The 12,500-nt window shown below is 48.7% G+C and overlaps 1 protein-coding gene across 1 annotated transcript in view; it reads left to right on the top strand.

The window, feature by feature from the left end:
- The window catches only part of znf423 (zinc finger protein 423), a 159,024-nt gene that overhangs the window by 31,578 nt on the left and 114,946 nt on the right, over positions 1-12,500 (top strand). Inside the window, 1 exon segment of the mRNA XM_048257575.1 lies at positions 11,630-11,833. Within this exon segment, the coding sequence (XP_048113532.1) occupies positions 11,630-11,833 (204 nt within the window).

Raw genomic sequence — 12,500 nt, 5'->3', positions numbered from 1 at the left:
TGTTTATGTGTTTCTGTCTGTGTGTGTGTGTGTGTGTATGTCTGTCTGTGTGTATGTCTATTTCCTGTGTGTGTGTGTGTGTGTTAGTGTATTGGTATGTGTTTCTGTTTATGTGTTTCTGTGTGTGTGTGTGTGTGTGTGTGTGTGTATGTCTGTCTGTGTGTATGTATATTTCCTGTGTGTGTGTGTGTGTGTGTGTGTGTGTATGTCTGTCTGTGTGTATGTATATTTCCTGTGTGTGTGTGTGTGCGCACTGAGTGAGATGTCAGTCAGTCTCGTGGTTGCGCACGCGCTGCATCCCCTCTGGACACTAACCTGAGCGAGAGCCAACCGTCCGGGGAAAGAATCCCATTTTTTATTCCCCCTCTCGGATGAAGGGAGAGAGTGAGGGAGGGACAGAGAGGGAGAGAGAGATAGACAAGAGGAGAGGAGAGGGACAGAGAGACACAGACCCCGTGAGGAGAGAGAGAGGGGGGGGGTGGAGGGAGGGACAGAGAGATGGGAGTTGGAAAGGAATAAGGGGACTATGACCCTCATTGCTGTCTGGTTTCTCTGTGCTAGTCTCCCCATCTCCAGAATGACCCTTTCATAATGACACCCTGGACACAGAAGGAAAAGGGGACACCAAAACACACACACACACACACACACACACACACACACACACACACACACACACACACAGACACTTACACACACACACACACACACACACACACACACACACGCACAAACACACACACACACACACACTTACATACACACACACACTTATTCTGCTTCTGTAGTCCTCTCTCTCTCTCTCATTTGTCCTGTCTTTTTCCCTCTCCCGGTTTCTCCCTGAACCTCTGGAGGTCCATAATATATTTTTAATTTCCCCAAGGCAACCACAGGAAAACAGTTTTAATGTGTGAAGACGAGGCATGTGTCTGTGTGCCTGTGTGCCTCTGTGGTGTGTGTGTGTGTGTGTGTGTCATATGTGTCATATGTGGCTTGTGTGTGTGTGTGTGTGTGTGTGTGTGTGTGGTGTGTGCATTGCACACATGCTCACACAAAGCCACGGACTGGAACAGGTGATGGCATTGGTGAGCAGCTGTCACGCTGTTTGTGTGTGATTTAATTCCCTCTCTTTCATGATGCACTTTCATCATCCCTTGCTTCCCTCTTTCTTCTCTCTCTCTTTCCCTCACTCCCTCCCTCCCTCTTTCTCTCTCTCGCTCTCTCTCCTGGCAGACGTTGGGTGCTGCTCTCCCTCGTTCCACGGCCTCTCAGGAGGGACGCTGGTACACACACTGCCTCTCTGCCATCCCGCGGGAAGCAGGGGAGTGCGAAAAAGCACAGAGAAATGGAGAGAGGGAGAGAGAGAGAGCGAGGGAGAGAAAGAGATGCGACCCAGAGGAGGCGAAAGAAGGAAGCAGAGGAGGAGTGTGAAGGAGAAAGGGAGAGTGAAGGAGAGAGTGTGTGAGTTAGAACAACAGAGAGAGAGAGAGAGAGAGAGAGAGTGATTAGAGAGATGGAGAGAGAGACGGAGAGAGAGTGTGTGAGTTAGGGCGATGGATAGAGAGAAGAGTGAGGGAGGGAGGGAGCGCATGGCGTGAGTTAGTTGAGATGGAGAGGGCGAGGGAGTGTGAGGGAGAGAGAGCGAAGAAGAGAGGGGTCTGCTTTAAATAGTGTCCGTGTTTACTGTGCAGAGGCAGGGCCAGGCGGCCGGGAGGAGGCTGGGAGAGCGAGTCCCCAGAGGGGGCAGCAGAGGGAGGGGGCCAGCCTGCACCTGCTGGAGCTCCACACACACACACAAAAGCACACAAATGCAAAAACACACATATATACACACACACACACACACACACACACACACCACACACACACACACACAAAAGCACACAAATGCAAAAACACACATCACACACACACACAAATGCAAAAGCACACACACACGCACACACAAACGCAAAAACAAACACACACACAAACAAACAAACAAACAAACAAACAAACAGACAGACAACAACCACTACAGCAACAAAGACCCAGATCCAGACGGAACCTAACCCAGTCCAGAACCCAGCAGCAGTCTACCTTATAATGGGCACATTCATCTGTCAGATGTGCCAGGTAGGGGGCATGTGTCCAACAACCTCATAGGCTCCTTATATTTCTGCTACTGTAAGCCTGAAATGACCTCTGTATATAGATCCATATAGATCCCATTTGGAATGGACAGACCCTTGTCTAAGACTGCTGTGCAGCTTTGTGGCCTTGTGGAGTGGGTAGAAAGAGATGCTGGCTATGTCGGCTATCGTAAGAGTGTGTGTGGTGATATGAGGACTATGTCAGCCATCATAGGAGTGTGTGTGTGTGTGTGTGTGTGTGTGTGTGTGGTGGTCTAATCTGAGTGGTATGTGGATGATGCTTAGAGTGTGTGTGTGGTGATATGAGGACTATGTCAGCCATCATAGGAGTGTGTGTGTGTGTGTATGTATGTGTGTAATGGTCTAATCTGAGTGGTATGTGAGTGTGTAAGAGTGGTGTGTAAGAGTGTGTGTATGGTGATATAAGTGAAGTTGTCAGGAGTTGGCTCATCCTGCCACTCTGCTAATATTTCTGATCAGCAGGGGTGGCGCATGAGGACAGGACAGGTAATGGATCTGGACAGGTGTGCCGTGGTTAAGTGATGGGGCCAGGCATGACTAATCAAGCCCAGAGATGCAGATCGAGTTGTCCACACTCCCTCTCCTCTCCTCTCCTCTCCTCCATCCTCACCCCCCCCCTCCTCTCCCCCTCCATATCCTCTCTGTCTGCAACTCTCCATTTCTCCAAAAGAAATCGACCACACACACACTCACTCACACACACACTCTCTGTCTCTCACACACACACACACACACACACACACACACACACACACACACACACACACACACGTACACTCACACAGAGATATGTTTTGCACTACATTTGGCAGCAAGGTGTGTGTGGGAGTGTGTGAGGGTAACATTCTCTCACACACACACACACACACACACACACACACACACACACACACACACACACACACACACAGTCAAACACACTCTCTCCCAAAGTTGAAAGGCTGCCTTGTACTGTAGATGTTTTCTTTCGAGAGAAGTTGAGGTCTTGTTGAACTTGGAGCTCGTATTTTTCCAGCTCCCAGGCTGGAAAGTGGGGAGTGGGGGTCGGGTGCTGGGCTGCTAGGGGTGCCTGGGAGGGGGCCTGTGTGTGTGTGTGTGTCTGTGTGTGTGTGTGTGTGTGTGTGTGTGCGTGTGTGTGTGTGTGTGTGTACTGGCAGCTAACAGGAGTTACGAGAATGTTGAATGCCCATAGACATGAAATTGTGTGCTCCTGATCTCTAGTCTTGGCAAACCCACAGACTGTAGCACACAAGTCTGTACAGCATAGCATGACACCTACCGGTACTTCTAGTCTCATCCTTACTCTTTCCACAATAATATTGCTCTCTCCTTTCTTTTTTCTGTGTCTCATATCTTGTTTTTGTCTTTCTCTCTGTTTTCATTGACTGCTTCCAGTTGTTTTCTTTTCCTTGTCTGCTTTCTGTTCTCCTCTTTCTATCCTTTCCTCCCACTCATTTTTTTGTCCTCCACTCCCTTCACTCTCTCTCTCTCTCTCTCTCTCTCTCTCTCCCTCTCCCCTCTCAGTGGGTCACTAAGGACTTGCTGAAGCACTTCGTTAAGTCTGTCGCGCTTTTCTCTGTGGATGACCTCATCACTGGATATTCCCTCACTGGCCCATGAGCGGAGTTTACAGTCACTAGTTGGACTCAATTTTATATCCATGACCACATTCACTGGAGGCCTTGGAGGAGCTGTGTGTGTGTGTGTGTGTGTGGTATGGGGTTCTCTTTGTGTGTGTGTGTATACATGCAGGAAGGGAAAACTGCATCAGAGGATGTCTGTAAAGGGCCGTCCCCAACCAACCACTGTTCTGCTTGACTGACAGCCTTCTTTTTTCAGGATTATTTTTAATATTCCCCAACACATTTGCATGTCTTGATTTAAACTTCGAGAGAGAAAAAGAGAGAGAGAGAGAGACAGAGAGAGAGAGAGTAACGGAGAGAGAGACAGAGAGATGTTGGTTTGACTGGGAATCTTTGTGAGTTTGGCTGATCTGGACACAGTCGTCTCACTGCAGTGTCTGTGTTGTTATGCCATCAACAGTCCCCTGTCCCAAATGTGTGTGTGTGTGTGTGTCCGTGTGTGTGTCACAGCTAGCCCCACCCCCCACCCTCATAGTAGAGCTAATTGCATCCCATGTTGGAGCAAGGGATGTGTCGTCGTGCCGCTAAAAACAAGAGAAAACGGGGGGGGGGGAAGAGGAGAAAAAAACGAGTGAAAGGAAGGAAAAACACATGAACCTAACGAGGGGTAATTAGCAGGTCCCAGCAAGGCGGAGCTCCGCTCGCTCTGCTCCACCACTCACTGCTCCTCACCAGATCCAGCTCCGCTCTGTGGACTCTGCTAATTCACTTCTCGTCATCTAATTACCACACACAAACATGGCTGTTTGTCTTTTTCCCAGGAGGAGATATATATATATATATATATATATATATATATATATATAGAGAGAGAGAGAGAGAGAGAGAGGAGAGAGAGAGAGAGAGAGAGAGAGAGAGAGAGGGAGAGAGAGAGAGAGAGAGAGAGGGAGAGAGAGAGAGAGAGAGAGGTAGGGAATTGTTAAAGAGAGGGGGGAGGGATTGGAGCGAGAGACCAAGAGAGATAGAGAGAGGGGGGGTGGGGTTGAGGGATGGGTACAGAGAGGAAAGAAAGCCAGAGAGAGAGAGAGAGAGAGAGATGGGGGGGCATCTTTATTGGCCTGTGTTAGTATTAGCCCCCTAGTCCCTACCTCCACGTGAAAGTTAATGATGAATTAAGAGCTGGTGCTACCCTCCAGGGAGTAACTTAAGGAAAACATTTCTTAGTGCTCTAAAGGTGATTTACATAGTTTTAAATAAAGGCGCGCCTAAATAGAGAAATTCATTTGTAAATGTATGAGCCCTCCAATACATTACAATTACAGTTGTTGCACAATTACAGTGCCACTTTCAGCATATTAAGTGAATGAGGTTATATTACATATTACAGTAGTTAATATAAAATATAAACATATTAGTTACTTGCTAATGAAAGGCTCACTCCCAGACAGCTGACTGCTTTTAATGTAATTAGTATGCGTATTAAACATTAGTGAGAATTCATGACAAGACAGTGATAGAAATCAAGTGAATTGTTGTCATTCTCCATGCATATTTGTTGAGCCAATTGCCAGCATATGTTGTGGGGAAGGAATATACTAATTTACAGTACACATATGGCATAGTCCTTATAAACTGGTCGCAGCCTGTTTAAAATTGTGTGTTTGAAACTGAATTTGCAGCTAATGGAAATAATGCTACTAAATAATGCCATTAAATTTCTCTGTGGAAGTGAATATGAGCGGTCTGTCTGTTTGTGTATGTATGTGTGGGGAGGGAGGTATATCTGTCATAATGTGTGTGTGTGTGTGTGTGTGTGTGAGTGTATGTACATTGTGCATGCATATATGTGTGTGTATGTGTCTGCAAGGCATTTGTGTACAAACTTGTATGTATGAGTGTGTGTGTGTGTCTGTGTCCATACTTGTGCGTGTGTGTGTCAGTGTATTTGAGGACTCTTGGCGCTGGGACAGTCTGTTACTCAGAGATAATGGCTCTCTGTAGAGAGGGGGCCGAACGCTCCAGCTGGCCCAGGCAGGGGTGGTGTGGCGCGGTGTGGTGCGGGGCGTGGCGAGGGAGACACACACACACATACACACACACACCTCCAAACCACCACGACCACCACCACCACCACAGGGGCCTCTGGGAGCCCTCGGGAGCCCAGAGCCCCTTCATTAAGCAGAGGCTCCTGCTCAGGGACGGGGGCCACGCTGGGGGTGTATTCCACCACCCCAGCACCAGAGCACAGAGATAAGACCAGCTCACACCAGCCGAGGTGCACTGGTGCAGAGAGAGAGAGAGAGAGAGAGAGAGAGAGAGAGAGAGGAGCCAACTACAGGAGGTCATACTGCTGGCACATATGGAATATGTGTGTTTTGTATGTTTTTCCTACAACTTATTATTTTTACTACTATTGTTAATACTACTTATTTTAGTAGTTTAAGTCTGTTATATGTTTCATGTTCTCTGTCACTACACCACATTCTCCCGAATGTTCGTTGGATTCTAAACAAGGTTCAGGCTTTGTCCAGTGTACAGCACATATAGGTTGTGTGGCGCATGCATGGTCTCTCAGTCAGTTGGAGGCGATAAATATTACAGTCAAAATTGGCTTTTTAGTTCCACCCTCCACAATCAAAATCTGGCCTTTTATTTCTGCTCTGAGCCTCGTGATCGTTGACTGTAGGTGGCATTAAACCTCTTATAAGCACAGCCTCTCCACACACAGCAAATGCACTCCAACAAAAAAATATCCACACCATCCCCAATGCACCGTTAAGACTGCAACGCCCTCGAGCCACAATGCTCTCAGAGGATTGGTCGATGCTGTATATTGGCAGCCCTCCCAGCCAATAGGAGGGTGATCTGGGGAGAGGGAGGGGATCCAACAGTACATGTTGGTGTATAAAGGGGCCTTGTTGATCTGAATAGCTCTTTAGAAATGATTAGTCTCCTTAGACGCCACTTCCAGCAAAGGGCCTGATTTCATTTGGGTTTCCCCTCTCAATTTGAGTTATGTTCGAAAATACTCAAGTGCCTCACACAAATGGTCCAGCCGAGCTTTATTAAGGATGACCTCAGCACACTGTACAGCGGTGCGTGTGTGTGTGTGTGTGTGTGTGTGTGTTTGTGTCTGTGTGTTTGTGTGTGTGTGTGTGTGGTGATATCTGGTGTGCATAATGTAGGTGTGTGTAAGCAGTTCCTAATGCTGTATTTATGGGGGTTCAGGGTGTGTGCATGCGTTTGTGCAGTGTGCAAACCAATTTGAAAAAGAATCAGGCAAGTCGCATGAGCCCCACTATAGCCACACACACACACACACACCTACCTCCAAACCACCCGACCACCACCACCACCACAGGGGCCTCTGGGGATCCCTCGGGAGCCCAGAGCCCTTCATTAACAGAGGCCCTGCTCGGGGACGGGGCCACGCTGGGGGGTGTATTCCACCACCCCAGCACCAGAGCACAGAGATAAGACCAGCTGCACCAGCCGAGGTGCACTGGCAGAGAGCAGAGAGAGAGAGAGAGAGAGAGAGGAGCAGAGAGAGAGGAGGAGAGAGGGAGCCAACTACAGGAGGTCATACTGCTGGCAACATTATGGAATATGTGTGTTTTGTATGTTTTTCCTACAACTTATTATTTTTTACTACTATTGTTAATACTACTTATTTTAGTAGTTTAAGTCTGTTATATGTTTCATGTTCTGTGTCACTACACCACATTCTCCCGAATGTTCGTTGGATTCTAAACAAGGTTCAGGCTTTGTCCAGTGTACAGCACATATAGGTTGTGTGGCGATGCATGGTCTCTCAGTCAGTTGGAGGCGATAAATATTACAGTCAAAATTGGCTTTTTAGTTCCACCCTCCACAATCAAAATCTGGCCTTTTATTTCTGCTCTGAGCCTCGTGATCGTTGACTGTAGGTGGCATTAAACCTCTTATAAGCACAGCCTCTCCACACACAGCAAATGCACTCCAACAAAAAAAATATCCACACCATCCCCAATGCACCGTTAAAGACTGCAAGCCCACTCGAGCCACAATGCTCTCAGAGGATTGGTCGATGCTGTATATTGGCAGCCCTCCCAGCCAATAGGAGGGTGATCTGGGGAGAGGGAGGGGATCCAACAGTACATGTTGGTGTATAAAGGGGCCTTGTTGATCTGAATAGCTCTTTAGAAATGATTAGTCTCCTTAGACGCCACTTCCAGCAAAGGGCCTGATTTCATTTGGGTTTCCCCTCTCAATTTGAGTTATGTTCGAAAATACTCAAGTGCCTCACACAAATGGTCCAGCCGAGCTTTATTAAGGATGACCTCAGCACACGGTACAGCGGTGCGTGTGTGTGTGTGTGTGTGTGTGTGTTTGTGTGTGTGTGTGTGTGGTGATATCTGGTGTGCATAATGTAGGTGTGTGTAAGCAGTTCCTAATGCTGTATTTATGGGGGTTCAGGTGTGTGCATGTGCGTTTGTGCGAGTGTGCAAACCAATTTGAAAAGAATCAGGCAAGTCGCATGAGCCCACTATAGCCACACACACACACACACACACACACACACACACACTCCTCCTGGAGGTAAAAACAATAGTGTGTGTTTGTTAGCATGACTGACGGGTCTGGAGTTGGTGCAGCTTGGGTGCGTACACTGCATTGTGTGTGTGTGAGAGATTGTGTGTGATTGTTTGTGATTTTCCGCCTTTAGTGGGTTGACAGTGACACAGGCAGCAGTAATGGAGGTAGCTTGCAAAGTGTGCTTGGGAGAACATCCCAACCCTTCCCTAGTGTGCACATACATACACACTCACACACGCACACACACACACACACACACACACACACACACACACACACACACACACACACAAACACACAGTTTCATCTCCCTCTGAGGCACCATCCAGTTGCTACTGCAGGACTTGGGAGCTGCACAGATAGAGGAGATGCTGTAGAGAGAGGGGTGCTTCTGATTGGACGGTTGACCAAGTTAACCTCCCTTTGCCCTCCTTCTGTTCTTTACTCTCATCCTTTTCTTTATTTTCCTCCACTCTCTTCCTACTGTGCTCACAGTAGATGAGTCAGGTACAGGAAGGTTGATGGATGGAGAGGAGAAGAGAGAGCAGAGGGATGGAAAAGGAGAGGTGGAGGGAGAGGAGAGCAGAGGAGAGAGAGATGAGAGAGACAGGAAAAGAGGAGAGAGAGAGGGAGGAGAGGAGAGGAGAGGGAAAGAGGGAGGAGCGAGAGAGAGGAGAGGAGAGGGGTGTCAAGGGACAAGGTCCTGTCTGGCTCCTCCCCCGTTGCCATGGTAGCGGGTTGTGCTGGCATGTGCCTGGGTTGGCAGTGCCCATACCTCTGGCATGAGGGCACCTGGGGGAATGATGTGTGTGTGTGTGAGAGAGAGAGAGAGAGAGAGAGAGAGAGAGAGAGAGAGAGTCAAAGAAAGGGTGTTTTTGCCAGGTTCATTTTGTATCAAGATTGAAGGCTTTCATGGATGAAATTAAGGGGTTAATGCACCTTGTGTGTGTGTGTGTGTGTGTGTGTGTGTCTGTATTTTGCGTGTTAAATTATTGTCTGTTTATATGAGACATGCCTATGTGTGAAATTATTTCTTTATTACTTTGTGTACATGATATGCCTTTGTTAGTTTATATCTGTGTGAGTCTGCACTTTGTGTGTTTGAGAGAGAACACATGTCTGCTGTGTGTGTGTGTGTGTGTGTGTGTGTGTGTGTGTGTGTGTGTGTGTGTGTGTGTGTTTGTAACTGCAGCTCAGAACTCTATCAGTGCTCTGTCAGTTAGGGGCTGCTCTTCTCCCTGTCCAGACGGTGCTCTCACCACTGGACAGATGGCCATCATCCCCCCACCCCACCCCACACACACACACACACACACACACACACACACACACACACACACACACCACTACCACACCCCGGCCTCAGCCCTTCTCTCCTCCAGACCCCCCCCCCCACATCCCACCTCCACAGCCCCCCCCTCCCCCCCTGCCCTTCTGCCCATGGCCTGAGAGAGGAGGGGGGTGGACGGAGGGTGGACAGAGGCTCGAAGATGGAGAGATGGAAAGAGGGAGCTGAGGGGAATAGAGACAGAGGGAGAGGGGGATGGAGAGGGAGAGATAGATGGAGATGGGAAGAAAAAAAGAGAGAGAGAGAGGGAGAAAAGGGGGAGTGGAGAGAGTGGTGGAAATGAAGAAGGAACTGGAGCGCCTCCATTTTCAGCCTCCTCGTCCCTCAGCGCACTGCACTCCGGAAGGCCCCAAAGCCCCTTGCTCCCCTCCCACCTGCCCGCAGCCCAAGCTGGGATTGGGCCTAAATCAACACCCTGGCTTTCCTCTGGCCTTCCCACTCCCCGCAGCAGCAGCAGAGATGGAGGCCGATGGAGTAAGCAGCAGCAATAGCGGCGGAGTGTGGGGCTCCAGACTCAGGGCCCAGGCCTCGGGAGTCGGGGCTCGGCCAAATTAGAGCTGATCAGAGGCATGGAGCGGAGCGGAGCAGCGGAATGGCCACCTCCCGCCTCGCTCTGATTGCCCTCGTCCAGGATGATTAGACAGGATGGAAGGCTCGAGGGAGCCGCTGAGCAGACTTGCCTCCTATACACACACACACACACCATCACTACACACACACACACACACACCATCACTACACACACACACACACACCATCACTACACACACACACACACACACCATCACTACACACACACACACACACACACACACATCACCACACACACACACACACACACACACACACACCACACACCACACTCCCCACCACGCACACTCACACCCCAACACACACACACACACACACACACACACACACACACGCTCGCCACCCTTCACTCATACACTCCTTCCCCCCTCCCTCCCACACTCTACGTCAACCTTTCCTTTTTCTCTGCCTCCGTTGTTCACCTTGATCCCTCCATTCCCTCTAGTGTGTTTGCACACTCTGCCTTTGTGATCTGCTAGCTTTCAGCCCTTCCTGTGTTTTTGTTCTCTCTTCCTTTTTTCTTTTGTTTCCTTGCAGCTCTTCCCCCCTCTCTCTCTCTCTCTCTCTCTCTCTCTCTCTCTCTCTCTCTCTCTCTCTCCTCCCTCTCTCTCTTTCTCTCTGTCTCCTCCAGTCTCCAGTGCAGTCCTTTTGGAGGCAGAGCGTTTAATGTGATAATAAGGTGTGAAAATCGAGCCACAATGGCGGCTGGAGGATTGCGGTGGCAGATTTCTCCACTGGTCCACCCTGCGTGCCACCAGTGCCATCGCGGCGGCAGAGCTGGCAGAGGGGGCGCCCTTCGAGCCTCGCCCGGGCTGAGGGGGCGCCCTCCGACTCCTCCTGCCCTCCTCGTTTGCCTCACTTCCCTCGCTCTTTCTCCCTCTCTTTCTTCTCTTCTTCTCTTCTCTCTCTTTTGTTCTGTCATTAGAGCGGTTGCTTCTTCGATGGGATTGGATCACCGACTTTGCGATCCAGTTTCCCCTCACAGCCCCCCAATGCAAATAGGCCATGAATCACCATAGCAGTTGGCGGCGTTGCTGTTTTACACATAGCGAGGGACGCTACTTAATGTTCTCTGTCATGGCTGGTTGTATTTTATTGTGGAGCTGGATTTGTTGGAAGCGGTCTGTTGTCAATAATTCCTTTTTTCACACTTTCTTCACACATGGGCTGAGAATAAAATGAACAAAAACTGGAGAATTGTGACATTCCTTTCATAGAAGAAAGTGTTATATATATAATAAGGGTGACAGCAGGACACTGACTGTGACATGTCTTTATGATCTTAATTGAGTTAAGGTGCATATGTTCAACTCAACCTTTTTTCTTGTGTATGTGTGTGTGCGTGTGTTCGTGTGTGTGTGTGTTTGTGTGACCCTTAGATGTTCCTGCCCAGGAGAAGGAGGGGGAGTCCAAAGAGACGCGGGGAGCAGTCGAGGATGGCGAACAGAGCGTGACCAGCCATGATGACCGCATTGGGGATGACGACCTGGACGACGAGTCCATCTTCACTTGTGACAACTGCCAGCAGGACTTTGAGTGCTTGGCTGACTTGACCGAGCATCGCACCAACCACTGCCCTGCAGGTATGTGTGTGTGTATATGTGTGTGTGTGTGTGTGTGTGTGTGTGTGTGTGTGTTTACCCATATCTGTCTTCTCTCTGTGATTTTAGGAGTTTGACGCCATTTCTTTTTTCCATGGCATTCCAAGTGCACGCTTAATGAATTCCAAAATAGTTAATATAAACACACCGTACAATCCTTCAGAGATCTAGCAGGACTCTGTAAGGCCCTGATTGATATTGAACAAGGTGAGGGATTAGGTCCAAGAACACCAAAAGAGTGATTGCATCAATGACAAAGCAATAGAGAAAAACCAGAGATGTTACAAAATTGATTAGATGCCAAATAACTTTTTATTCAACATTAAATTAACATTGAACATGAGCGTGAGTGTGTGAGTGAGTCACTCACACATGAGTGTGTGTGTGAGTCACTCACACATTTGCTGTTTAGGCTACTTGCTTATCTTTCCTTTTCAGTAGAAAACAATATGTATTTCAGAAAATGGAATCTGTGTAGCTCTGAGGAGTTAGAAAATGAATGAGGGGCCATCTAGTAGTATGTCATACCACACAGAATGTGTGTGTGTGTGTGTGTGTGTGTGTGTGACTGTCAGTCTGACTCCTTGGACGCTAACTGTCCTCCTCTGCTGCCACAGCAGGCTTGTCTTGCATGACTCCTCTGTCTTCG

This window comes from Alosa alosa, chromosome 11 (genome assembly GCF_017589495.1).
Source record: "Alosa alosa isolate M-15738 ecotype Scorff River chromosome 11, AALO_Geno_1.1, whole genome shotgun sequence".
In the NCBI taxonomy this organism is placed as follows: domain Eukaryota; kingdom Metazoa; phylum Chordata; class Actinopteri; order Clupeiformes; family Clupeidae; genus Alosa; species Alosa alosa.
The sequence above is the reverse complement of the archived record's forward strand: the minus strand, read 5'-3'. Positions and strand labels throughout refer to the sequence as shown.